The following is a 24170-nucleotide window of genomic DNA, read 5'->3' on the forward strand; positions in this document are numbered from 1 at the left end:
TTAGTTCGGGTCCGGTGAGGTTTCGGAATGAATTGAGACACTTATTCTCGAAGATGAAAACGTAAGTTCAAAAGGTTGACCGGATGATTGACTTATGTATAAACGACCTCATAATAGAGTTTTGATGATTCCAACAGCTCTGTATGGTGATTCTGGACATAGGAGCGTGTAGGAAAAATTATTTGGAAGTCCGTAGTTAAATTAGGCTTGAAATGGCTAAAATAGAAATTTAAGTTGGAAGTTTGACCGGGGAGTTGACTTTTTGATATCGGGGTCGGAATCTGATTCTGAAAATTTGAATAACTTCGTTATATCATTTATGACTTGTGTGCAAAATTTGAGGTCAATCGGACTTGATTTGATAGGTTTCGGCATTGAATGTAGAAGTTGAAAATTGTTAGTTTTGAATAGGCTTGAATTTGGGTGCAATTCGTGTTTTAGTGTTGTTCAATATAATTTGAGGCATCGACTAAGTTTGTGTCATATTATGAGACTTGTTAGTATACTTGGTTGGGGTCCCATGGGCTCGGATGAGTTTTGGAAGAGTTTGGTATTTTGAGCATAAGCATGTAATGATCCAAAGGTCCATTTTTAGTTCTAGACATCAAAATTCAATTTCGAGACTTCCTGAAATTTGATAATGAAATATAGGAGTAATCTGAAAAGTTTGGTCTAATTTCATCAAGTCGCGATTGGGTTTTTAGCGCGAAATATGAGTTAATTGTTTAACGAGCGAAATTGGTATCACATTGAGAAAATGAGCTCTGAATTGAGTTTCGATTGAACGACTAGGTTCGTATTATTATTTGTGACTCATAGGAATAAGAATCGTCGAATTCCGAGTTTGTATGATGGAGTTAGAGCCCTTTTAATGAAAAACATAACTGCTGGTGCAAGCAAGTTCTCGTGTGGACTTTTAGTGACGGAAAGTGGACTTTTAGTGACGGATGGACAAAAACTTAAGGACCAAAAATGGTCATTTCCTTCATTTCGTTTTGGATTTTTGGAGCACAGCTCTTGGGCGATTTTGAGGATTTCTTCACGACTTCAACTTGGGTAAGTATCATATATCCAAAAGTAATTATATTTCATAAATCCATGGTTATATTCATCATTTATTTTGGATTTAAATAGAAGAAATCAAGATTTTTGCAATACTTTTCAAGAACAAAAATTTTAGATTTGGAGGTCGAATTGTTATCAGAATTTGATAAAATTGGTATGGTTGGACTAGTAATTGAATGGGTTATCGGATTTTGTGAGTTTCGTTGGATTCCAAGACGTGGGTCCCACGAGCAATTTTTGAGTTAAATTTTAAATTTTGTTAAAAAATTAGTATTTTCATATGGAATTAATTCCTATAATTAGTATTGACTTAATTGAATTAACTGTGGATAGATTTGAGGCTTTCGGAGTTCGATTCGCAAAGACTTGCATAGCAGAATACAGAATTACACAGTTCGAGGCAAGTAACAGTTTTAAATTTGGTCCTGAGGGTATGAAACCCTGGATTATGTGTTATATGATCGGTTTTGAGGTGATGCACATGCTAGGTGACGGCGTGTGGGAGTGCACCGTAGGAATTGTGACTTGGTCAAATTTCATGGAACTGTGTAGTTGAATAATCTGATGTTATCTATACAATCTCCATGTAGTAGAGAAATTGAACCACAAATCATGTTTAGATTATATGTTGGTACTGTAGGGACCCACAGAGATCGTGTACATGTTGAACTGTCTGCTAAATTATTGTTTTGTACACAGTCACAGTTTACTTATTTATTTTATCTTAGTCTCTATTGTCCATTACTGATGCATCATATCATTGTTGTTTGGGCTACTTTTCATGAGTATTGAGAGCCCGAGAGACTGGAGAGATTTATGACAGAGTGAGGCTGAGGGCCTGATTGTGAGATATTATACTATAGCACGTGAGATATTATACTATAGCACGTGAGTTATCCGTGCAGCACGTGAGTTGTTTGTGCAGCACGTGAGTTGTTTGTGCAGCACGTGAGTTGTCCGTGCAGATCCATATATTATACTATAGCACGTGAGTTGTTCATGCAGCATGTGAGTTGTCCGTGCAGATCTATATATTATACTATAGCACGTGAGTTGTCCGTGTGAATCCAGATATTATACAATAGCACTTGAGTTGTCCGTGCAGCACGTGAGTTGTCCGTGCAGCATGTGAGTTGTCCGTGCGGATCCAGATATTATACTATAGCTATTTGCTAAATGTCCAATATGTCCATTATAGCACGTGAGTTATCCGTGCAGCACATGAGTTATTTGTGCAGCACGTGAGTTGTCCGTGCAGATCCATATATTATACTATAGCACGTGAGTTGTCCGTGCAGCATGTGAGTTGTCCGTGCAGATCTATATATTATACTATAGCACGTGAGTTGTCCGTGTGAATCCAGATATTATACAATAGCACTTGAGTTGTCCGTGCAGCACGTGAGTTGTCCGTGCAGCATGTGAGTTGTCCGTGCGGATCCAGATATTATACTATAGCTATTTGCTAAATGTCCAATATGTCTTCACTTAATATTTTGGGGTATTACACAAGATATACTATGAAGCAACTGGCCTTATTCTTCAGGTGATGATTGATTTAGTCTCTGATCAAAAAGATATATCTTAGTTATACTATATCATTTCCTTAACAATTTTAGTATAAACATAATGGTCCTATTGATAAATTAAATTTGGTCGAAAATGTTTGACGTCTTAGAAAAATAAGCAACATTATTATTTTACTTTTTCCCCTCAAATTTATTCTAACCGCTCAACTTAGTTCTAACCGCTCAACTGAGTAAAGTGCTAATTAAGTTGATATTTAAGAGAGAGATAAAGAGCATTTCTAAACAAATTCTCTTATAATTAACTAAGCTATCTTATGCCATTTAAGAGACGTACAAAAAATTTAAAGGCAGATAATATAAACTAGAGGAAGTAATATTTTTGAAGAATAAGTGTGACTGAGTCTTTATTTCAAGATTTACAGTCTAGTGATCTTACGTTTTTTTTCCCTGGCTAATTTAGATTTGTGCCGCATAAGGAGAAAGCACTTTCAACTATAATATTTTTTATTTTTATAGCTCTAACTCGAAATCTCCAATTAAAAGTAAATAAGTTATTTACATCCCTCCACATTAGTCGATTTCACTTAATTAATTAAGTTATTTAATATTTCATTTTTTTGTTTATCTACAAGTCAATAAGATAATCGAGTTAGGAAAATAAAATGCTACTCCGTATGCAGTTAATGGTCAATGATTGAAGTATAATAGTAGCTCAACCTCCACTCTGTGTTGCTCTATTCCTAGCCATATAAACAAATTTATTGAGGTTCATTTTTTCCTGCAATGTTTAGGTAGAATATCATTTTCAATGAAGAAACATGCAAATTCAAATTCTTTTCCGATACTATAACTAGCCTACAATTCACCACCAAACAAAAACCGGTCCCAACCCATAATTTTTCTGGTCGGCAAATATATATAAGTCTTCGTATAGGTAATTAAGTTAAAAAGCGGACAAGTTTAAACAGAGGCGGAGCTAGGATTTGAACCTTATGGGTTCGAGATTATAGTCCCTTTAACTTAATGAGATCTAAATTAATGATTTGTACATATTTATTTAATTTCTTAATATAAATATAGGGTTTGAACAAAAGCTACTGAGTTCAGTCGAATCCGCAAACAGTATTGTGGCTTCGCCCGTGAGTTTAAGGGTTTGCGTATACTCAGCCTTCTATTTTAGTTATGGGCAAAATACAAAACTCACCTATCAATAAAAATAACTATATGTGTTAGCCAAAAAAATATATAAAATATTTATATTGTACGTATATAATACAAATATATATTAAATATATAGTAATTTATTTTATCGACTATTATTTTTAAAAACGGCTAAAAATATATATTTCTCGTTAGTTTTTCATGCATTTAGGATTTGGACCTTTCAAAGTTCATTATTTCATCTATATTACCTATTTATGCCCCTTTTGTTTTTTACTTATTTTTATCTCCAATTAGATTTGATGAATATATTATATTCCATATTTCATATTATCGATTGTGATTCCTGAAAAGTTGAAGATCGGTCGCAATTTCCTATGAATAAGCTATTTATACCCATTTTATTTTTTAATTCATGTCATCGTCTAGATTTGAATATACTATATTTCACATTATTAGATTCCAAAACAAAATGGGTTTATAAACCAACTGAGCAGTGTAAAATAAATTACAGTGAAACTCCTTTAAAATACAATAGCTAGTAATTTAGTATAATTGATAAAAGCTTTATCATTTCTTTTTACGGTCACATTAATAATTACCTTTTGGAGCCTTTTTAATCATTTGAAAACTTCATTATTCTGTGTATTCATTATTTAAGCTTTTAATTACACGTCATTATTTCCTTCTATTGTGAGCTTGTAACACTAGAAATGTACAATAAAAAGAATAATCACCACATAATTTCATACAATATTTGGTCGGCATCATTTTATTATTTTATGTATAAATGTATAATATAATAAGGGTCTGATTTGACCATCTACTATCATAAATATGTTTTATTTATCCTCCGTTTAATTTTTATATCAAAAATATTCTTACCGTTATACATTAGATTCATATTTACCCCTTAAACGTTTAAAAGAGTTACATTTGCCCTTCGTTATACTTTAGGATCATATTTACCCCTCTACTCTTCGGAAAATGTTACATTTGTCCTTCGTTATACTTTCTTGACATATTTATCCTTATAATTATCTGTGTCAGCTTGTCACCCCCCCCCCCCCCTCCAACCCACCCAACCCCCACTCCTCCATCTCTCTTATCCGTGTCAGCTCCATGTTTTTCGGAGAGCGAGAAAATTTTGGACAGTGAGTGAACAAAACTATAGTGTTATCTCTAATTGATTTTATTTAATTATTTCACCTTTGTCTATGTTAATTTGTTTCCCTTTAATACTTGGGAGTTAAGAGACATGAATCACTCAATGATATTTTGAAGTGTTTGTAGAGATACAACTCTGTAAAGTCCAAACTGGGTCAATTGACCATAATTGATTCACGAAAAGTAATTTTTCGATACGGTATTTATGAAGATTGTGCGAAATACCATAGTTATAGCAGCGACAACATATTAACAAACAATAACTTTGAACGCAAAATCACTAATCTAATACAACTCACATTTATTGCAGTAACCAAAGTAAATTACAAGAAGTTGCACAACAATGGAGTTAATAAAGTCTTATTTAAATTGGGTGGGCGGGTTAAATTATCTTAAATAGATGACCATATTTAAATTGGAAGAATAAGAAATTCACATAGGCCCCATGTAGGAAAACAAAGGTGGGACATGCCGATCTACCGAACGAGGGTAAATGTATGATATAATTGTAAGGATAAATATGTCAAGAAAGTACAACGAAGAGCAAATGTAACCCTTTTTGAAGAGTAGATGGGTAAATGTGATCTTAAAGTATAACGAAGGGCAAATGTAACTCATTTTAATGCGTAAGGATAAATATGAACCTAATGTATAACTGTAGGAATATTTTTGATAAAAAACGTAAATTGAGGGTAAATAAGGCTTATTTATGATAGTAGATGGGCAAATCAGACAATTATCCGTAAAAAGAATAATCACCACATAATTTCATACAATATTTGGTCGGCATCATTTTATTATTTTATGTATAAATATATAATATAAAATAATAATTACATGTATTAATATACATATATACATGTCTAACTATAGCAAAAACAGAAAAAATAAGAGAAATGTATATTTTTTATCGCTCTAAAATAATAATCGATAATATATATATATATATATATATATATATATATATATATATATATATATATATATTTTTGGTTAACGAATATAATTAATTTCGACCGCAATCTCGATTTTATACTTTGACAAAAAATATGTTGACAGGATTTCAACGGGTGGGAAAAGGAAATAAAATCCTCTAAAAAGAAGAAAAGAATAAATTAGGAATCCAAAGACATTAACTACTGAAACAGTCTGACAAGTGACAGGGAACAATTATCAAAATCCTACATTCCCTGTTGAACCCCTTTTTTTCCACTCAATTCCTTGCTTTTACCACAACAGAATCTGAACCCAAAAAATTCTCAGATTGCCACTATCTTTTTGTCTTTATATTGCTCACAGTTCTCAGACAAAAGATTGTGTGTAGTGGATTTCCAACTAAGGATATGGCCAAGTGTTGCAGCTTTACTGCATCAAGAAACTGGTGCTTTAAATACTCTTTTTCAAACTCAGGCCTAAAATCTTCCACTACAGATTTAACCGATGGTACTATTATGCATTGTTGGATTCCCAAATCCCACAAAGAAAGAAAGCCCACTTTACTCCTTATACATGGAATTGGAGCAAATGCAATGTGGCAATGGAATGAATTCATCTCACCTTTATCATCAAGATTCAATCTTTATGTTCCTGACTTATTGTTTTTTGGTGAATCTTATACTACTAGACCTGAAAGAAGTGAACTTTTTCAAGCTCAGTGTGTTATGAGGATAATGGAAGTTTATGGGGTTAAGAAAATGACAGTTGTGGGGTTGAGTTATGGTGGTTTTGTAGGGTATAGTATGGCTGTTCAGTTTCCTGAGGCAGTGGAAAGGCTGATTTTAGGGTGTTCTGGTGTTTGTCTTGAGGAAAAAGATATGGAAAATGGGATGTTTCAAGTGAAAAGTGTAGAGGAGGCTGTTTCAATTTTGTTGCCACAGACTCCTGAGAAGTTGAGGCAGCTTATGAAATTGTCTTTTTATAAGCCTACTCAGAAGGTTCCTTCTTGTTTCCTCAATGATTTTATTGATGTAAGTCTTGGATTTCTCACTTTTATATCCTTTTCTTTCTCACTGATTTTGTTAGTTGTGATGTTGGAATTTATTTACACTTACATGATTAGCTAATCTGTGTTTGTGCAGTTGATGTATTAGGCATAAAGATTGAATCTTTGTTGATTAGAACTAATGAAATCATGGGAATCAATTCCGACTTAGCTGAAGATATGACACGGTGTAAGAAAATATCTGCTAGTTGGTAATAGTTTTTAGACTTGTTAGAGAACTTCTAATATTATTATTGTTACTTAAATGGAAAAGTGAAGATTCATATAGCCGACCCCAACTTGTTTGGGGCTGCGGTGTAGTTGTTGTTGGGAAAGTAGAATTCTTGAAGGTTTTGGGGTTTTCACTGAAATTTTAAAGAGTTTTGCCCAAGATAGAAAAATTGAGAATTATAAGTAAGTCTGATGCCTACTGTTAAAAAATAGTTTCTGTGTACCTCTTGTCACATTGGGGGTGTGAGTTATGACCCCTCTCCCTCCAGCAAGTTCCTAAAAGAATATTCTTGAAAATAATTTAATCCGACCTACCGGATTCGAACCAGTGACCTAAGGATATCTGAAAGGTTTACACCCCAACTACAGTCCTCCTCTCTACCAACTGAGCTAAGGTCGGTTATATAAACCATATCGAGTTGATAATATTGTGAGCTGATCTATCCTATTAAATTCCAAGAATGTATGCCCTCCATTCACCCTATCACAAATGTTAAGTTGATGGATGAACTTCTGGACTGTTTATATATGCTTGGTGAGCTTTGGCTTTTGGCCTGAAGAATGTCCATTAGTTATTTCAAGTGGTTCGGGTAACCATACTAGCTGACCTCATGATGTTATTTTGCATCATACTTTTTCTATATACATTCCATGTAAATTACACTCACCTAAAGCTTGCAGTTCAAGATTTTATGTCCATCTCTCTGCTATTAACTCTTCTTTTCCCAATCCTTCTTTCGCATACACAGACAATGCAGTGTCAATAGTTTGATCAATTTGGATTAGAAAATATTTGTGACAGTAGGATAGGGGGTTCTCTTCCTGTATTGCAATATGAAAAATCAGGAAATTATTGGTGTGCTCATGCTAATGCCTTGGAAATAGTTCAGTTATTGTTTGATCTTGCATGTACCTACAAATCTTAAGTTGATGGATGAACTTCTGGACTGTTTATATATGCTTGGTGAGCTTTGGCTTTTGGCCTGAAGAATGTCCATTAGTTATTTCAAGTGGTTCGGGTAACCATACTAGCTGACCTCATGATGTTATTTTGCATCATACTTTTTCTATATACATTCCATGTAAATTACACTCACCTAAAGCTTGCAGTTCAAGATTTTATGTCCATCTCTCTGCTATTAACTCTTCTTTTCCCAATCCTTCTTTCGCATACACAGACAATGCAGTGTCAATAGTTTGATCAATTTGGATTAGAAAATATTTGTGACAGTAGGATAGGGGGTTCTCTTCCTGTATTGCAATATGAAAAATCAGGAAATTATTGGTGTGCTCATGCTAATGCCTTGGAAATAGTTCGGTTATTGTTTGATCTTGCATGTACCTTCAAATCTTGATAACATTGTAAGGTAATCTTTCTTAGTGGTTTCCAATAATGAATATTTTCTTCAACTTCAAATATATGAAATTGAGGAAGAAACTATTATAAAGTTGTTTATAAGATGTTTGGTGACTTTTCTACCTTTACATTTTTTTTCTACCAATTCTGGCTCCAAAGAAGCCCAAATTGTTATGATCTATTGTGCATTGCATCCTTCTAGTTATTTGCTCTGATGTTGTTCCTTTTGCACCACTACGTACTCTCTAGGCATTCCTTCTGCATTTTCATGCCTAAGTATCGGATTTCAAATTCTTGCTGTCAGTACTTATCACACCATAAGTGCTGACTCTTTCCTTCCCTTCCACCACCCTGGTGTCCCCTTTCCAAGACATTTGTGACAGTTGAGTGCTTGTTGTTTTCTTACTTTGGTATAGATAAGCTAGTTTTTGTGCTCATTAAAATTTTACCCCTCTGCCTGGATTAAGAAATAGGAGATTGCAGGGAATCTGACACTACTGACGCTGTATATTTTTATAAGCTGCTATAGCCAAAACTAATGATTATAAATTGTTTTCATGTGCCTCTTGTCAGAGTAGGACTATATTATATGGCAAATCCCTCTTCTCCAGATTAAAATAACTATTAGAAAAAGAGATGGCAAAAGAATCAATCCGACCTGCCGGATTCGAACCAGCGACCTAAGGATATCTGATAGGTTTTACACCTCACTACAGTCCTCCGCTCTACCAACTGAGCTAAGGTCGGTTTCTGTTGATTTTTCCCAATGCTGTGGTTTTGAAAACATTAAAAAATATCTAGCTTGTTCTGTTCTAAGAATGGTTTCCACTTAAAGCTATTGCTAATTTTGTTCACCAGTTTTATTGATGTAAGTCTTGGATTTCTCACTTTTATATCCTTTTCTTTCTCACTGATTTGTTAAGTGTGATGTTGGAATTTATTAACATTTACATGATTAGCTAATCTGTGTTTGTGCAGTTCATGTATTAGGCATAAAGATTGAATCTTTGTTGATTAGAACTAATGAAATCATGGGAATCAATTCCGACTTAGCTAAAGATATGACATGGTGTAAGAAAATATCTGCTAGTTGGTAATAGTTTTTAGACTTGTTAGAGAACTTCTAATATTATTATTGTTACTTAAATGGAAAAGTGAAGATTCATATAGCCGACCCCAACTTGTTTGGGTTGAGCTTAAATGGAAAAGTGAGGATTCATATAGCCGACCCCAACTTGTTTGAGACTGAGGCGTAGTTGTTGTTCTTGTTGGAACTTATCCGCAATATATAAACAACCAGAAATTTTAAAAGAAAGAAAAAGCATTAAGCAAAGAGTGAAAGATTACTTTGCAAAATAGGTGCTACAGGAACCAATATTGATAGAAGCGGTGTCGCCCAACGCTGCTTCGTTAATTTTTCTTATTATATATATATAGGCAAGTAATATGCAAAAATAAACATTGTTATCAATGCTTTGATATAAAACATTTTGACAATAAAAGAAGAAAGAACAAAATGCTAATTTTGCTGGAACTAGGCCTCGAACACAAGACCGAATGATGAGGAAAGTTGGGAAGGTGGTGAAACTAGCAGCTCAACCACTGCTGCCGTCCAGCTTTTGTTTTCCTGGGGACCCAAGTAAATTATTTAAGGGGTCCTATCTGGATATACAGTACACATAAGATCTATATATACATGGTTTTTACCGAGCCTAACGGGTTCCGGTGACCCCGCACACTCCACTGTAGGTCCGCCTCTGTTCACGCCTAAGTATCGGTTTAAAGTTCTTGCTGTCTGTTTGTCTATATAATCTATTTCCTTCCGTTCCACCACCCTGGTGCCCTCTTTCTCTATCTCAAATATTATGTGTAGTATATACTCATGAAATTTGACAAATGATTGGTATTTCAAGACATTTGTGACGGTTGGGAGCTTGTTTTTCTATTACATTAGTATGGAGAACTAGTTGTTTTGGGGCTGTATTTCTCACTGAAAATGTAAGCCTCTGCCTGGATTAAGAAATTGGATATTGCAGGGAATCTCACACAACTGACACAAGAATGTATTTTTTATAAGTTGCTATTGCCAAAAACAATGGTGATAAATTATTTTAATGCACCTCTTGTCAGAATGGCAGTATATTATATGGCAAACCCTTCTTCTCAAGATCAAAGTAATTATAAGTAAAAAAAGATGGCAAAAGAATCAATCCGACCTGCCGGATTCGAACCAGCGACCTAAGGATATCTGATAGGTTTTACACCCCACTACAGTCCTCCGCTCTACCAACTGAGCTAAGGTCGGTTGCTAGTGATTCTTCCCAATGCTGTGGTTTTGAAAACATTAAGAATGTCTATCTTGTTGTGTTCCAAGAATCAGTTTTCACTTCACTAAGTCCCTGTTTGATCTTGACTGTACCTTGGAATCTTGATAACATTGTACGGTGATCTTACTTACTGAGTTCCAAGAATGAATTGTGTCTTCCATCTCCAATTTCAAATATATGAAGTTGAGGAATAGACTTTTAAAGTTGTTTATATGATGTTTGATATTGTCCACCTTTTTGCCTGACGTGTACATTATTCTTCTACCAGTTCGGGCTCAAAGAAGCCCAAATCTTCATGATCTATGTGCATTGGCATTTTCTAGTTTTTTGCTCTTATGATGTTCCTTTTGTACCACTACTTGTTCTGTAGGCATTCCTTCTGCCTTTTTTAGCCTAAGTATTGGATTTCAAGTTATTGCTTTTTGTCTGTGTAAACTTTTTCCCTTCCACCACCTATTGGTATTTCAAGACATTTGCGACAGTTGGATGCTTGTTGTTTTCTTACATTGATAAAGAAGCTAGTTGTTGTGGGTCTAGGTTTCTCACTGAACTTTTAAGCCTTTGCCTGGATTAAGAAATAGGAGATTGCAGGGAATCTGATACTACTGAAACAAGAAAATGTTTTTATAAGTTTCTATAGCCAAAACTAATGCTAATAAATTGTTTTCAGGCATCTCTTGTCAGAGTTAGGACTATATTATATGGAAAATCCTTCTTCTCCAGATTAAAATTATTATATAAAAAAAGTCTTACCTTATAAAAAAATATTTAAAAAAAAAAGAGAAAGAAGATGGCAAAAGAATCAATCCGACCTGCCGGATTCGAACCAGCGACCTAAGGATATCTGATATCTGATAGGTTTTACACCCTACTACAGTCCTCCGCTCTACCAACTGAGCTAAGGTCGGTTACTATTGATTCTTTCCAATGCTATAGTTTTGAAAACATTAAAACATGTCTATCTTGTTTTGTTCCAAGAATGACTTTCCAATCAAAACTACTGCTGAGTGTTGTTCAACAGTGATATGGAGTTATGCAATGACCTTTTAAGGTTGGATAACTCATGCTAATGCCTTGAAAATGGTTTTGTTGTTGCTTGATCTTGTCTGTACCTTCAAATCTTGATAACATTGTAAAGTGATCTTACTTAGTGATTTCCAAGACTGAATTTCGTCTTCCATCTACAACTTCAAAAATATGAAGTTGAGAAGAAACTCTTAAAGTTTATTATAAGATGTATTTTTTCCTGAAGTGTACATTATTTCTTCTACCAGTTCGAACTCCAAAGATGCCCAAATTGTCATGATCTATGTGCATTGTGTGCTTCTACTTATTTGCTCTTATGATGTTCCTTTTGCACCACTACTTGTTCTCTAGGTGTTCCTTCTGTGTTTTCACGCATATGTATCGGATTTCAAGTTCTTGCTGTCTGATTGTCTATATAAACTCATTCCTTCCCTTCCACCACTCTGGTGGCCCCTTTCTCTTTCTCAAATATTACATGTAGCATGTACTCTTAAAATTTGATAAGTGATTGGTATTTCAAGAAATGGAACATAATGTTGGCCTAAGATGAATTTAAATGGAGAAACAGGGTTAGTAAGGATTCATATAGCCGATCCGACTTGTTTGAGATTGTATTGATATTTCAAGACATTTGTAACAGTTGGTTGCTTGTTATTTTCTTACTTTGGCATAGAGAAGCTAGTTTTCTGGATTTCTCACTAAAATTTTAAGCCTCTGCCTGGATTAAGAAATAGGAGATTGCAGGGAATCTGATACTACTGACACGAATATATTTTTATAAGTTGCTATCTCCAAAAATAATGGTAATAAACTGTTTTCATACACCTCTTGTCAGAGTAGGACTATATTATATGGGAAACCTCTCCTCTCCAGATTAAAATAATTATTAACAGAACATGGCAAAAAGAATTAATCCGACCTGCCGGATTCGAACCAGCGACCTAAGGATATCTGATAGGTTTTACACCCCAACTACAGTCCTCCGCTCTACCAACTGAGCTAAGGTCGGTTGCTATTGATTCTTTACATAGTTTTGAAAACATTCAAACATGTCTATCTTGTTTTGTTCCAAGAATGACTTTCCGATCATAGCTACTGCTGAATGTTGTTCACCAGTGATATGGAGTTGTGCAATGACCTTTTGAAGACTTTAGTTTTGACTCCTATTTGTTTTTTGGAAATGGAGTTTAAACATAGACATTAACTGTGAGAAAAAAGTATAAGTTTTCTCATAGATATTGTCTTGTGGGAGATGATAAATGGAGGCATGAACTACACACTGCTATTGTACAATATACTAGAAACACGAGGAGTGTCCGTGAAATCAACTTTGAGGCTTTCAGATAGTAGAATTTTCACGGAAGCTAGACGAAGATGCTGTAGACATTTAGCAGATGCATCAACTAATCCAGCTAAGGTCACGGGTTCGAGCAGTGGAAGCAGCCATTAATGCTCGCATTTGGGTAGGCTCTCTACGTCATACCCCTTGGGGTGCGGCCCTTCCTCGGACCCTGCGTGAATGCGGGATGCTTTGTACATCGAGCTGTCCTGTATCCACTAATCGAGCTCTTATTTACATTTGGCTTCTCATGTACGAGAAGTTTGAACATATGTCACTATTGTTCAACTTGAAGTTGGTATTTACGTGCTTTCTTTCCTTGTTGCAGGTAATGTGCACAGTTAATCATCAAGAAAGAAAGGAGTTGATCGAAGCATTACACAATAACAGAAAGTTTTCTGATCTTCCTAAGATTACTCAGGTTCGTACAAAACTATGATCTCATCTCTGCCACTTACAACAACCAAGTATAATCCCACAAGTGGGGTCTAGGGAGGGTAGTATGTACTATATACGCAGACTTTACCCTAACCTTGGGGTAGAGAGGTTGTTTCCGATAGACCCTCAGCACAAAAAGTTCAATAATAACTGCTTGTCATTAGTTCCCCTTCGGATGTTCTCTCATTGATTTGAGCTCTCTTAACTGTGTTCACCTCCTTTACGCAGCCCACGTTGATAATATGGGGAGAATATGATCAGATATTCCCACTGGAATTGGCTCACAGATTAAAAAGGTCAATCTTACAAAGCTAGACTAGCTCATTTCCTTTCTTGTTTCAAAACTCTCACTTCAATCTTCTCCATTTACAAGAATTAAACGACTAGCTCAGCGATTCGTCTGAACTTGCTTTGATTGTGCAGGCATTTAGGCGACAACGCCCAACTCGTGATAATAAAGGATGCAGGACATGCAATTAACATGGAGAAACCAAAGGTGCTTTACAAACACTTGAAGTCATTCCTTCTTGATTCTCACCCTCATACTACGCAGGACAGTAATGGCGATAGCCGCAAGCAAGATTAAAAGATTGAAGAAGACATTAAATTGGAGGAATTTTTCTGGTAATTTGCCTGAATCTCTTGGCTACCTAACTTCACTGCATTAATTGTCACTTGATTGTTGCAATCTCTCGAGGCCTATTCCTGTATCTTCACCTGCACAGAGTATTTGTTCTTTGAAGGTTGTTCCCTGAATGGAACAAAACGATCCTGGATATTCTTCCTTCCATCACTAAGTTATTCAAACTTGAATTTTAAGTTGCAAGGTCCATTTCCCGAGTCAATTCAAAACCTTATGAATCTAACTCGACTTGATCTGTCATAAGATCAAGATACACAGGATGTTTGAGGCCTGAAAAGATCAATTCGCATTAGGCCCATAAGGTTTTGAATTGACTTGGGAAGAGGACCTGGCAACTCCTTAAAGCTCAAGTCTAAGTAGCTTAGCGATGAGAGGGAGAATATCCAGGATGGTATTATTCCGTTCAGGGAGTTACCTTCAATGAACAAATACATTGTGTGGATGAAATTCGAAAGAGACTCAGGAATATGCCCCAAGAGATTGCAAGAATCAAGTGACGAATAATGCAATGAAGTTAGATAGCTAAGAGATTTAGGCAAATTACCGGAAAAATTCACTCAAGAAAATATCTACTTATTTCATTCTAGACCGATTTAGTTTATTTTTGCTAGGTGAGATATCTACAGTTGATGAAGCATTATGGAAAAGTTGAAAGAGATACAGTAGAAGACATAATTTTATTATTTATTAGGAACTTAGAGTTAATCAAACAGTATTAGATATTTATGGATGTTTTGCAAGATATATATACCCCTTCCCATCTTTAAACTTCTCCCTGCTATTCTTCCATTTGTGTTTGTAAGAAAATAGAGTTAATGTGAATTAGAGAAAATTGTTAGGTGAGACTTCTTTAAGTAGAGAAAATCTACCCCATTAGTGAGCCTTACTGTGCGAATTTGTATTAGTCGGACTAGTGAAATTTAGATTCAGTATTTCTTTAATATACGAAAAACTGCTAGTATTATTCAGGGCTGTCAATGGATATTTAAAAATCGACTAAACTAACCAAACCGTACTGTGCCGAATCGATTTTTAGGTTTCTTTTAATAAAATCGTAGGTTTTTATATAAATCTATGATCGCACTGATAATTAGTGTAGGTTTTTATTTTTATGAAAATAACCGAAAAAATACCTAATCGTACTGAATAAATTTACAATGTGTAAAATATATTTATATATTAAGTTTAGAAATAATAAAGCATTAAATTTTTTCTTGGGCCTATGAAACAGTTACAAGCCAACAAGTAATTAAACTCAAAATTCTAATTCCCAAACCTATTATGTTACTCCTATTGAAATTGAATTATTTCCACCATATTCGCTAGCAAGACACAAGGTATTGTAGTGATTATGAATAGCAAACTGCAACGTATTGAATATGTTTCCTTTCGTATGATTTAGATTTATATCTTTAAATATTTAATCTTCTATAGACTTTATTATTGAATCCCAACTTGGTTAATATCTTTTCATTCGTGTGATTTATATTTTCTTTGTATTTGCTTAGTTTCTTTTACGCTGATATAGAATAATTGATGGATCTATACTCTAGCCATCTTTCGTATTTTCTTAATTCATCGAAAAGTTTAATTTTGGTTATACATAATAGAATAACCGAAAAATTGGTATGATACAAATTTTATAAAATAACCGGCTGAACCGAACCATTGACACCCCTAGTATTATTATTTAGATAAACCCAATTTGAAGAAAGGATTTCTTACTTATATTATTGGTAGAATGAGTGTGATTCCCTAAAAAATTTCGAAATGCTTGTAAAATATATTAATTCTCTTCTGATAATAGAAAAATTTGAACCAAGTTAAATTGCACTTATTTTAATTAATTGAATGATCAATTTGTATATAGAAGTTGAATAAATGTAACTAAGTTAACATAAGAAAAATCAAAAGAAAGAAAAAAAGAAATAAATTGGAAAAAGTAATCCGACCTACCGGATTCGAACCAGTGACCTAAGGATATCTGAAAGGTTTACACCCCAACTACAGTCCTCCGCTCTACCAACTGAGCTAAGGTCGGATTTGTTTAAGGACTATCACCTTATATACTTTATTTTGTTAGTTTAATCATTCGTATTTCAACCCTATCTCAGACTAATTCAAATTCACGTCTTGTAAGCCTACTAAAAGGGTAAATGAGTAAGACACACTCTATCAAAAGGTTCATCATTTTTAAGGCTCGAATATAAGATTTCTAGCTATGAATGTGAGGATCTTATAGCTTGTTTAGCCAAACTTTTTTTTTTTTTGGGGCCAAAAGTACTTTTGGCCGAAAATTGAAGTATTTGGCCAAGCTTTTAGAAGGAAAAAAAGTATTTTTGAAGAGAAGCAGAAGCAGATTTTGAGAAATAGAAAAATGTAGTTTCTCTCTAAAAGCACATTTCTAAGAAGCACTTTTGAGAAAAATACACTTAGAATAAGTTTTCAAAAGTTTGGCTAAACACTAATTACTGTTCAAAAGTGTTTTTCAAATTAATTAGACAAACACAAACTGATTCTCATCAAAAGTACTTTTTTGAAAAGCACTTCTCAAGATAAGCAGATTTTAGAAATTTGGCCAAATAGGCTATTAGTTATCTCACCACACCCTTCCGTGGTTATTTTATTTTCAGTTGAACCATAACAAAACCAAGGAAATGGAATTCATACTTTGCTTCCTTTTTTTTTTTATTATATAACTATATAATCGAAAATTATGTTCCTAATTCCCTAAATGCTAAATTGTCATTCAACACGATCACCAGGTGAAGAATTAAAACTGCGAATTATATTTAACTTTTGAATAGATGGCCGTATTTATTAACTTTTGTGTTACGAAAGAATTGAACAGAAAACAAAAAAGTAATATTGAGAATGCTAAATCATAATCATAATTTAAAGCCTATGCTAATGGTACTTTTATCAAATTTCACGCACTTTGGCTACATCAATTAAATTCATATTTTTTTTCTGGAATTAAATCCATATCACATACATCAAATGCATTTATTAGTATGTTTTTACCAAGTTGAGGTGCTTAGTTGGAAAACTTTAAACAGGAAGACTAGCATTTTGGCTGAGGGGGTTGCTGGGAACTGAGAAATAAGACAACATTTTTTTGACATGTACATAAAAATTAAGTATTACCAATGGAACGTAAAAACTGTTATTTTACACAAATGAATAATTATGAACAGTATATTTCAGAACAAAAATGATACAAGCAGAGCAGAAGAACCTCTAAATACAGGAAAGGCTTCAAGTAGATTTCTTGCTGAAAGTGAAGCTTTTGTGCACATTTAGGGACTTCAAATAGCTTGCAAAAACTAGAAATCCGCGGTTTTTGCTTCGATATACTAGGATAATGGCCCGCCCCTCTACCCTATTTCGTGACGACAACATCTTGAAGAAGTGACTCTAAATCATTAAATCTGCAAAAATGCAACAAGTAACTAGTCATAAGTCACCATTCCTAAAAGTTAATTACTACATATGAAATGACCAGCATATGTTCATACCTAACATCACTCAAGTCAGGATAGATTGCTATGGCTTCTTTGAAATCCTGTGAAGCATGGTAACGTGTTCGATAGTGATGTCAATATACATTAAGCACGGGAATCGACAGTATGAAATTTTTGAAGGAGAAAAGAATGATATGTGTTACCTGATCCGCGGTAGATGATGTGTAGGTTATCACACATGACATTCCAGCACCAGTTGCAGCCTGAGAAATGGTTGTGTACAGAGTTTGTTCAAACAAAGATTGTACAGAACAGTTATAATGAATACTGCAGAACAGTTACTCTGGCAAACACAACTGGTACTCATGTTATAACGAATCACATATCCGAACCCTAACACCATAATTTTGATCAGCCACAGAAGACTATTACAACAACAATATATCCAATGTATTCCCACAAGTGGGGTCTAGGGAGGGTAGTGTGTACGTAGACCTTACCCCTACCTTGTACAGGTATAGAGGTTGTTTCCGATAGACCCTCGGCTCAAGGCAAGCATAATCACAGCAGTAAAGAGAAAGAATGCCACATAAGACTATTAAGAAGATGAAACTAGTATCCCGAGAAGGCAAAGATATTCTAATGAGGGTGAGTTACAAATAGACATTAAATTTTCATGTGCTACCACTCTCTATCCACGTTTTATAAGAATCAAATGACTACTTCGAACTAAACATAGCCTCTCAAAAGAACATAAAAATATAAGACTAATCCAGAAAATTGGGAGACGAACCTGTAGCCCGATGATACTATCTTCCACCACCAAACAATTGCTTTCTGAGACGCCAAGTTTCTGCCGAAATACAAACCAAACGTCCAAAGCAGTAAGTAAAAATTAGAATATGCGGCTTGCAAGTGCAAATACTTTAAAATGTTAATCACCTCGGCAGCTGTAATGTATATTGAAGGATCGGGCTTTTTTACTTTCACATCATCACCTGGAAATTACAAAAGCCAAGATACATTATCATATTCAGAGAAACTTGTGCTGAACACATCTAGCACAGAAAGTTAATCTCCTAGCGACTAAAATCATGTATCATATAGTAGTAGTTTCTATGTGTAATGGATGTGTTGAAACCAGAATTGATTTATCTGCAACATTTCAGTTTGCAACAGCATAATAGAATTGAAATCCCATTATTAACCAGACAACTTTTAGCATACAAATACATGAAACTAGGAAAAATTCAATAGATTGAAGTTGGAGAAGTCGCACTAAGCCTCTTATGCTCTATGCTTGTGTTACTGGTCTTTTACTACATAACTTTTGGAACGGGGTACAAGATTCTCCATCTTCCTGTTTATCATTAAAACAGAAACCCATTTACGGGTTGCAACTACCAACCAACAGTACCATAGGATACCTTTGGGCCAGTATAATATCATCAAAGACTAGCTTTGTCTACGTAATGTGAGGTACTTGTAAGTAATTTCAGAATTGTGTAGGAACTGATTCACTTGAACGCACAATACCTATCACTGCAACCTTAAAGTTGTCTATCTAAACATGCAAGTTGCAAATAGTCATTTCCTACAGAATCAGAAGGAACTAGCCATCAATATGTTGAAATAAGTTTCATAAGTTGCGACTGATTTCAACTGTTTCTGGTGAGAAGTAAATTGACTTTTAACATCTAGATAATTTTTGTATCAATGTTGTATAGAGATTGATGGAAATGTTGCAAACACCCTGCTGCATTATTATCATGTTCACGATCTTTTTGTTTTGCTTCCCTGTACCTTTGTTTTTTCTTTTTCCTGTACTTTATTAACTAGGTATGACTTTAGCATGCGCTTTTACCAAAATAGGTAGTACAAACCATCAAAACAAGTCCAGAAAGGATAAAGATAGATACCTGCAAGGAAGCAATCAAGACCATTGAACCGATCCTAAAAGCAAGTTGCACAAACAATTAACCATGTTCGACAAGAAATAATACTTAAAGGAAACATGCTTCCAAAAAGCAGAAGACTTACAAGTCCTATAAGATTCTCAAGACACATTATAACTGAACTTTTGGTTGCAGCAGAGCAGACAGCGAGCTTCTTGCCCTGAGATACAGACAAAAAGGCATTAATGCCACTTGACTAGGTAAGAGATTCTCTCTGAGCATAGAATAGAAAGTGCAATACATGAATCCATGTAAAAGATAATCACCCTAGCAACCCTTCAAAGTTATCTTGTTCAGGTCAAATAACCAAACATAAAGTACCATTATAGAGTAAGAACTGTATTCTAAGGTAAATATCTTACAGCAGCCCTGGCTTCGTCCATCAATCTTAAAACTCCTGGTCTTGGCTTAACCTGCCAAAAACAATATCAAGCCGGTTCGTAAAAGAAAATTGGATATGTTACAGCATTTAAACGATTTAAAAAGGACAAATGATGAATATAGATCATTTATCTCACAGTTCCTGATTTGATTATCTGTTTGTACCTCTCAGTCTTCCAATCCTACAAAAAGGGAAAGAACGGAAAGAATGCCAAAAGGTACCAAGACATATGCCAATTCACTAGTGATAGTGAAAAGAATAAGAAAAATATGATATATAGTACTTGAAGAGTATCAATGAGCTTGGCTCTATCGCTGTCATCCTCTGGAGGATTCTTAAAGATTGTTGAAGTCGGCCATCCATGTTCCTTAAAATACCTATCAAGACAATCCGAAACACTCCATTAGTATATCTCTAATGTTAGAAAAGTGTGAACAAACCTCATCTAAAAGCTTGTGTAAATATTTGGATCAGTCTCATTGCCCATCAACATTTTTTTACGCAAGAAAAGCCGCTTGTTGAATTATTAAGCTTACAAAAAGTATACAACTCTTCTTCATTCCACTAGTGATTGTATTTGTGATTGCCGTGCTGATAGGATAGTAGGGAAATTTGAAAGTTTATCCGGTGAAAGAAACTAACTTCTCTATTCTATTTCTTTAATTATCTCATAGCCAGCGGCGAAACTAGAAACTTATATAAAAGGATTCAAATATGTAAGAAAATGTCACACTTGGGTTTGAACTTGTTACCTAAATAAATTTTTGAACCCATGGTCATTTCACTAGAATTTGGGGATTCACCAGTTTATATATAACTAAAAAAATTATTTTATTTTTATTCTATTTATACGGTATAATTTTACAACAATCTCCTTCACTCCACTAAGCTCCCCACTGCTCATAGCTTGCTACCTTACATATGGGTTAAAAAACAATTTGTATGTCAAGCACGTGAAGAAGATCATCTTAGAATGGGTAACAGTAAAACTCAATCTCATAAATATCAAAAGATATGAAACAATTCTTCATGAAATTTGAGTTTAAATTCTATGCATTGACGGTGTAAAAAATACATTTACAAAATCAGGTTACTTAAGAAGCCATTATAAGTAACTCTTTTTAGGAGCATTGATTGGTAATCCTTAATATAAGGGAAGTAACCTGTTATAAGTTATAACATATTAAACTACACTAATAGTGTAAAAAAATCATTAGATTGTCTAGGCATATAATTTAATTCTTTAAAATGTTAAACCATTAAAGGAAGTGCGCTCTTAATTATTACTACTACTAACATTCAGAGGCGGAGCCAAAATTTCAACCTTATGCATTCTAAATTTTAGAGCGACGACTTCAAATACTAATGACTGAGTTCTAAATTTAATATTTGTACATATTTTATATATTTTTAACACAAATACCCTGTTTGAGCAAAAGCTACCGGGTTCGACTGAACCCGCAGCTCTGCTTGTCCCTCCGCCCTTGCTAACATTGATTGGTAACCTAGAATAAATGGTAAGTAAACTGCTATAACAAAGTTAAATTATACTTATTGTGTAAAAAAATTCATTACACTAACGAATATAACTTAAATCCACTAAATATATCTTATAATCAGAACAATTGAACGAAGAGATAGATAATGACCATCGCATTTTGGGTTTGCCACCACCAACTTGATTCTGAAAAACATCATAGAACTCCAGACTCCAATTCAGCGGTTCATCGGAAGTAGAAGAAGGGCAACGCACATTGAAATGGGAGAAAGCATCGTTGTAAGCTTGGCGATGAAGGTGTTCAGATTCCAATATAACGCCATCGCAATCAAATATCAAAGCTTCTAGCGCACGCGAAGAAGAAGAAGCTGAAACTGCTAGCGATTTTGGAGTTAAAGAATAGAAGGAAGACGAAGAAGAGGTTCTAAGTCTTGTAATTGTAGGAGAAAAGAAGAGTGAATTGCGAGAGGGGAGTGAATACTGTAGATTTGGTGGAGAGACAAGTATAGTAATGGACGCCATAGCTGTGAATTGGTATGGCGGGGTTTGATTCGTGTGGTTATTGGCAAATGGGGATTTTTCAGTTTGTTTTTGTTTTTTTTGCGCGAAGATGAAAATAACAGATTAACACCAAATATGTCTTTAACCAAAATCTCTGAATTTGAGCCTTGAAAATGGAATCACATTTGGTTGGAAGATTTTACAACAAAATAGAACAGGCCTACACGAATTTGAATTAGTCGCACCCCAAAAGTCCCAAAGTGAATACGAGACACCAATTAAAAAATAATAGTTATAACAACGGATAGTAGCGAAGCGGATGAAATTATAAATTTGATGAGTTTATTTTTTAAGTAACCAGTGGATTAATTACATTTTTAAAAAATTTCGTTCAAAATTTTAATATTTTTCTTACGTATATATTTATTATTTGTGTCAAAACTTTGAATTCTTTTAAATATTAATGGTTTTTTATTTATTTCAGGTTTCATGTAAGAAAAATTCTATAAATCTCATCCTTTCTTCTTTTTATTTATTTATTTTATAATATAATTATATCGTAATTGATCTAGAGATGAATAAAAAATTTCCTGATGCATTACTAACTTTTTCATTTTGTTTAAAGAATTACCTAATTGTATCTTAATGTCTTTATCATTGATGAATGTATTAAATTCTTTCATGTCATTCAACTTTTTACTTTTTATATTAATGACTAAATATAATAGTATGCGCAGTTGAGTCATTTTAAGTTTTTAACCAAGTTAAAACCTTTAAATCTCCTGCTTGCTTAATGATTTTGAGATATTTTATATTCAAAATATTATGTAATTCATTCAATCTCTTTTGGAGTTTATTCCGGCATTCTCTATGTTGTTTTAGAAAATTTTCAAGTGTGCTCATTTAACGCCGTGAACTGTGATTTATCAACTAAATGAAATCAAGGCAACTTTTTGAGAAAAAATATTTTTTGTTTGCACTCTTTGGGGGTCATTTCACGATTTAGTTCTTTTTTGTTTAATTCGTCTGTTATGTGATTGAACTGGTGAAAAAATGCGTCGTCTTATATTAATATTTAACCAGTGTTGCCACTCGTTTGCCCTATGGGTAATATTTTTAATTTTTAACATTAAAGTTCTGCCCGCGAGATAAGTGGCGGTCAAAAATTAATGATCACCCAAAAAGTATCATATTTCCTCAATTTTTTGCTAATTACTTTTCTTACAATTTTATCGACCATAATGGTTTAGACAAAGTGTTTTTTACACAAATTACCGGTCAAATTTATTTTTTATTTTTCTAGCCAGTATTAGATTATACATTAATTTTAGATATATGATACATAAATTATATATATTATATATTCACATGCTATTTTTAATTGAAATTTTTATATGTTATACCTAAATAATGCACCATGTTTATTATAAACCAAAACACTTTAAAAATATTATTATTTATAACCATTTTTTATATTTTATCCTCAAATCTCTCTCCCTTTTCCATCTCTTCGGAGAGAGAAAGAAATGGAGCTATTATGCTGGCCCGAAGGTTTGCCTACGACCGCAATGTAAGTATAGGCTTATCATTTAACAACTAGCAAAAAGTTGTTATTGTATAGGTCGAAATAGATTTCGATCTTCGTATGATTGATCGAGGTCGAAACATAATGGATCGAAGAAAGATTTCGTAATATCAAGATGGGTTCCGAAGATGGTATGAACGAGCTTCAGATTTCAGGTATAGGTCAAACACCGAGTTCGAAGTCATTATCGAACTCGGGTCCGAATCGAACTATGATGAGATGATTTCGAGCTTAAGAGGCAGAGGTCAATCGATACCGAGCCCGAATCATCACCTGATTCCAAGTCCACATCGACCTTCGAGTCATCTTCCTCTCTAAGCTTTCCATTTTTCATGTTCGACCATGCTCTTAGCTTTGGCTTGGTTAACCTCAACATCGATCCTGAACTGAGCCACTTTAGCAGCGGCTCTTTTATTGGCCTCGATCACCTCAGATCTGGCCACTTCAAGTTCATTAGCCAAATCTGCATTATCTGAAGTGGCCAAATCCAACCGATGCTGAAGCTCTTTCATATTCTCGAT

At 34.2% G+C, this 24170-nt stretch overlaps 2 protein-coding genes and 6 non-coding genes across 8 annotated transcripts; 1 reads left to right on the forward strand and 7 right to left on the reverse strand.

Moving 5' to 3' along the window:
- Positions 1-6061: 6061 nt before the first annotated feature.
- On the forward strand, positions 6062-15032 carry LOC107817562 (uncharacterized). Its single transcript, XM_016643415.2, has 4 exons — positions 6062-6889; positions 13512-13604; positions 13850-13917; positions 14045-15032. Exons 1-4 carry the CDS (start codon positions 6266-6268, stop codon positions 14205-14207), a joined length of 948 nt encoding a protein of 315 aa, XP_016498901.1. The 5' UTR covers positions 6062-6265; the 3' UTR covers positions 14208-15032.
- Positions 7440-7534, reverse strand: TRNAY-GUA (transfer RNA tyrosine (anticodon GUA)). The gene is made up of 2 exons: positions 7498-7534; positions 7440-7475 (listed from the first exon to the last, which is right to left on the reverse strand). It is a non-coding gene; the product is annotated as a tRNA-Tyr (tRNA).
- TRNAY-GUA (transfer RNA tyrosine (anticodon GUA)) lies at positions 9144-9238 on the reverse strand. The gene is made up of 2 exons: positions 9202-9238; positions 9144-9179 (listed from the first exon to the last, which is right to left on the reverse strand). It is a non-coding gene; the product is annotated as a tRNA-Tyr (tRNA).
- On the reverse strand, positions 10702-10796 carry TRNAY-GUA (transfer RNA tyrosine (anticodon GUA)). The gene is made up of 2 exons: positions 10760-10796; positions 10702-10737 (listed from the first exon to the last, which is right to left on the reverse strand). It is a non-coding gene; the product is annotated as a tRNA-Tyr (tRNA).
- TRNAY-GUA (transfer RNA tyrosine (anticodon GUA)) lies at positions 11625-11726 on the reverse strand. Its single transcript has 2 exons — positions 11690-11726; positions 11625-11660 (listed from the first exon to the last, which is right to left on the reverse strand). It is a non-coding gene; the product is annotated as a tRNA-Tyr (tRNA).
- On the reverse strand, positions 12758-12853 carry TRNAY-GUA (transfer RNA tyrosine (anticodon GUA)). Its single transcript has 2 exons — positions 12817-12853; positions 12758-12793 (listed from the first exon to the last, which is right to left on the reverse strand). It is a non-coding gene; the product is annotated as a tRNA-Tyr (tRNA).
- A 1178-nt stretch (positions 15033-16210) lies between the features above and the next one.
- Positions 16211-16305, reverse strand: TRNAY-GUA (transfer RNA tyrosine (anticodon GUA)). Its single transcript has 2 exons — positions 16269-16305; positions 16211-16246 (listed from the first exon to the last, which is right to left on the reverse strand). It is a non-coding gene; the product is annotated as a tRNA-Tyr (tRNA).
- A 1274-nt stretch (positions 16306-17579) lies between these two features.
- On the reverse strand, positions 17580-22330 carry LOC107817564 (haloacid dehalogenase-like hydrolase domain-containing protein At4g39970). Its single transcript, XM_016643416.2, has 11 exons — positions 21715-22330; positions 20349-20442; positions 20202-20246; positions 20046-20096; positions 19769-19843; positions 19648-19681; positions 18671-18726; positions 18522-18581; positions 17932-17991; positions 17783-17829; positions 17580-17695 (listed from the first exon to the last, which is right to left on the reverse strand). The coding sequence occupies exons 1-11, from the start codon at positions 22083-22085 to the stop codon at positions 17647-17649; spliced, it is 942 nt and encodes a 313-aa protein (XP_016498902.1). The 5' UTR covers positions 22086-22330; the 3' UTR covers positions 17580-17646.
- Positions 22331-24170: the final 1840 nt, after the last annotated feature.

The sequence above is a fragment of the Nicotiana tabacum genome, chromosome 13 (assembly GCF_000715075.1).
Source record: "Nicotiana tabacum cultivar K326 chromosome 13, ASM71507v2, whole genome shotgun sequence".
NCBI classification, from domain to species: domain Eukaryota; kingdom Viridiplantae; phylum Streptophyta; class Magnoliopsida; order Solanales; family Solanaceae; genus Nicotiana; species Nicotiana tabacum.